Source organism: Gavialis gangeticus, unplaced genomic scaffold (genome assembly GCF_001723915.1).
Source record: "Gavialis gangeticus isolate Ggan-Ray unplaced genomic scaffold, GavGan_comp1, whole genome shotgun sequence".
NCBI classification, from domain to species: Eukaryota; Metazoa; Chordata; order Crocodylia; family Gavialidae; genus Gavialis; species Gavialis gangeticus.
Window position 1 is genome coordinate 5,240,532 of NW_017729013.1, and position 3,711 is coordinate 5,244,242.

The 3,711-nt window shown below is 50.4% G+C and overlaps 1 protein-coding gene across 2 annotated transcripts in view; it reads right to left on the reverse strand.

The window, feature by feature from the left end:
* Positions 1-254: 254 nt before the first annotated feature.
* CLIP2 (CAP-Gly domain containing linker protein 2) overlaps positions 255-3,711 on the reverse strand; it is a 150,195-nt gene continuing 146,738 nt past the window's right edge. For both annotated transcript variants that reach the window (XM_019511410.1, XM_019511411.1), the window contains 2 exons: positions 2,806-2,868; positions 255-1,826 (listed from right to left, as the gene is read on the reverse strand). In XM_019511410.1, coding sequence (XP_019366955.1) covers positions 1,815-1,826; positions 2,806-2,868 — 75 coding nt within the window. In that variant the 3' untranslated portion in view covers positions 255-1,814. The remainder of the gene's footprint in view (positions 1,827-2,805; positions 2,869-3,711) is intronic.

The following is a 3,711-nucleotide window of genomic DNA, read 5'->3' on the forward strand; positions in this document are numbered from 1 at the left end:
GCAAACCTAAAGATCACCCAGGGGAGCCAGGAGATTTCCCATTACGAATTAGCTTCTCCCTTGCTGTTGTGCTGCATCAGTGCATGCCCTGCCTCTGCTCATAGCTATTCCCATCCTACTGAAACACTGGGGATCTGGAAGAATCAAGACTAAGTGCCGCTCACTGGGTTTCCAAAGCACTGAATGACGAGTGCTCCCTTGGATTTGCCGAGAATAGGGAAGCTTTGTCTTAAACACTTTGGACCATATTTTACCCTCATTCCACCCGAGTCCAGTGGGAGGTTAGTGCAAAGAATGAAACTAGAATATAGCCCTTGGAATGTATTCACCCCCCGTGCAAGGCTCAAACGCTTACTGAGACGCGTGCAAATGGATCCGCACATAACTAGTTCTCTGCACACGTGATCGCAGTGGGTACCATGTGCCAACCTGGAAACTCAGCTGGGCTTGCAGGGTCCTAGAGGCCCTTACAGTAACACTGATTCTCAATGCATCTTGTGGGGCACAATCCAGCAGCCCAGACCTCCCACTGCGTCAAGGAGAGAGAATTTGATGTGACCGGCAGATATGGGGAAGAACAGAAATCAGTCACAGCTGGAGAACTGCTCTACGCAGGGCCTTGGGTTCAAGGCCTTTAGACACAATACACCCTTGGCAAGAAGGCTCCAGCAGCACAAGGCCTGTCCTTTCCTCTGAACTCCTGGGAAGACTTTGCTGAAGGGCCTAAACCAGCTATGGGGGATGGTTGGGGGACACACAAATTTAACTTAATATTATGCAAGCCCTGTCCTTATATGTATTGGTTGGAGTTGCGTGGATAGTAGAAGGAAAGGGGTTTGAGATGTCTGCTTGACATGACTACGCCCAACACATGTCCTCAGATCAGTGGACGTGTAGGGAATTTCCTGCCATGCAGTTCAGCAGACTGAATCAAGTCGCTGCTTGCCAGAGGGAAGGAAGCTTTGCATTGCACGTCTAAAGAGCACCCAGCACACCCATGCACCACTGCGCTCCTGCCTCTGGGCCCTGCTAAGGGACCTCTCGGTGCAGAGATAGACTAAGCAAAGCTGAGAGAGGCACTCTCCCCTCATAAACACCGACTCCTAGACAGCAGCTAGCGACCTGGACTGAATTCAGCGTCTCCTCAAATCAGGTTGAGCACGACACACCATCAGGAAAAATAAAGCAGTCTCTATGGTCTGGAGTCAAAGCATCTTCCATGCAGGAGAGGCAGCAGCGTTCCCCACTAGCTCTTTTTCTTCGGTGGGAGTGGACTCAGCCCTGGGGTTTTCCCTCACCTGTGTAGTTCTTCAGAATATGGGGGTGGGTGGAAGAGGCGGAGAGAGACAACTGGTGTGCGCGCAGCCCATGCGACTATGCTCAGGAGTTTCTTAGTGCCACAAGCAAATCCCTTCACTGTTCCTCTGGGGTTACAAGGAGTCACCAGTGATGTTCCAGCCACCACGTCAGTCAGCTGTCAGCCAGGCCATGCCATCCAGGTGGGACTAACAGCACTGGTCTCCTTCGGCCAATGCCGATTCCACAGTCCGAACCATAAGAAACCAAAACAAAGGTACCTTTACACAGGGACATCCCCATGCCCCATTCTGGAATGATGCTCGTCTTGAAAAATTTGGATCAGGGGATTGTCCTACTTGAGTCAGTTAGTACATTATAAGCACTGTCCTGTCTGTAAAGTAAAAATACTGTGACTGGTCCTTAGGAGGTGCTTGAGCCAGATGTGGCATCCCTTGTCCTGTCCGTGCACAGGAGATGATACTGGCATGAAATGGTCCTCTCCGCCCCCTTCTCTATCAGAGCTTCTCCTGGAAGAAAGGAGATTGTGTTAGAGGAGAAAGTGGTCAGGAGAGGTCAGGGGTATTATAATAGCTCACAAGCTTTTTTGCCTCAAAGAGGGAGCTGGAAATGGAGGGATTGCTGCAAGTTATCTACAACCAAGGGAGAACGGCCACGATCTGAACTAATGACCCTTAGGTTCTTTTCACTAGTAGGATCTCAAAGCACTTTACAGAGGAGGGCTGGTATCACTCTCCCTGTGAAGCCAAGGCACCGAGCAGTGAAACGACCTGGTCACCCACCAGGCCAGGGACAGAGATGGAATTGGAATCCTACAGATCCCAGGCCAGAGCTCTGGACACTAGACCACACCGCCTCCTGCCCCCCAGTCTGACTGAGGTACCTGGGAGGAAACAAAATTCAGAGACCAAGCCCTGAGAAAGCACGAGAGGGTAGGAGGGTGAGTGTCACCGGGACAGTGCATATCCTGAACCACACCACGGGCTTCAGAGGGGAAGGGGGAGAGAACTGATTAACTAGAGAAGGGTCTAAACTCATGCTCAAAGGCAGGGGGGAAGAGAATGAGAGAGAAAGAGAGAAGGGGATATGAATGCTCATCTGGGTCTCTCCCCCGCAACCCGCAGTCAGTAACCCAAAACCCCACAGAAAAGACCAATTGCTTTCTCTATTCCTTTTTCATTTGCAAGGTAAGCAGAGACTCCAGAGTCATGGTGAGCCACGTCTCCAGTGACGGCTGACATCTGTACTTTGACCTCCTGGCCAGGCTCAGCTGTAGCTGCAGTTGCTGGAGAGAAGTGCTTCACCCACACTTGCAGAGAAGTGTTATGCAAAACTCATTGTTCTCACTGTGCAACATGATGGACAAGCTCTGCTCCCATGGGTGTCCTCAGCCCAAGACCTGAAACCAGCACTGGGGGTGGGGGGTCCTACAGAATAGATCATGCATGGAGAGGTACAGATATATTTTAATGGCACTGCATAACCTACTTCTTGCTTGTGGGACTTATCCTGCTGATGGATCCCATTAGCAGAGGCAGCGTTCCCAACGGTCTGTAACAGAGAACAGGGGAAACTCGACTGAAGGCAGAAAGCATCAAACCCCAATACTTCCCCACAAGCAGCAACCTCCAAAGAGCGAGATAGTCCCTCAGAATGGATTTAGCGTTCACTACAGTTGCTTTGCACTTGGAAATGAGAACATAAAAGCCCTGGCACCCCTGGCAAACGGCTCCTGACTTTGTCACGGCCAGATCCCCAGAGCAGAAACCACTTTCTTCTTGCCAAGATAATTCATGTTGGCAGCTAACGTTGATACATTTCCTCTAGTGGTGATAGTATGGAGTCCTTCAAGTTCTGCAACAGCAATATCACCAGCAGGCAGTGAGGTAAGGCAGCCACCAAAGGGCAGAATGACGACATGCCAGCTGCCATTCAGGGTCCCCATCTACACTTACTGCATCCACAGCTGTTCAGTTTAGCAAGGGTGAATCGCTGAGACCAGCGATGGTGGACAGTATAGCCAATTCTGTACCTTACCTAGGATGTTACGTAACGGGGAGCTCCATCTACCCCCAGCTTCTAATCGCAGTACAACTGATTGATGTTACTGAGCCATTTAGTACAGGCCTAGCACAGAGGGGACAGAGGCTGGATTTAAATGTGGGAAGCCTGGACCTTAGACATTTAGGGCTGAGCCTTGGTTTTGTTTTTTTTTGTTGAAGGGGATATTTGCTCAGCAATGCATTCTGGCTGGCTGGGCATTACCTCTCACATGGTAACACATCATCTCAGAGCAGCAGCTTGGTCCCGGGGTGTTTCAGCCCTGCATTTCCTAGCCATTCCAATTTTCTACAATACACTGCATCTTCCATGCTGCAGAAGACACCATGATTG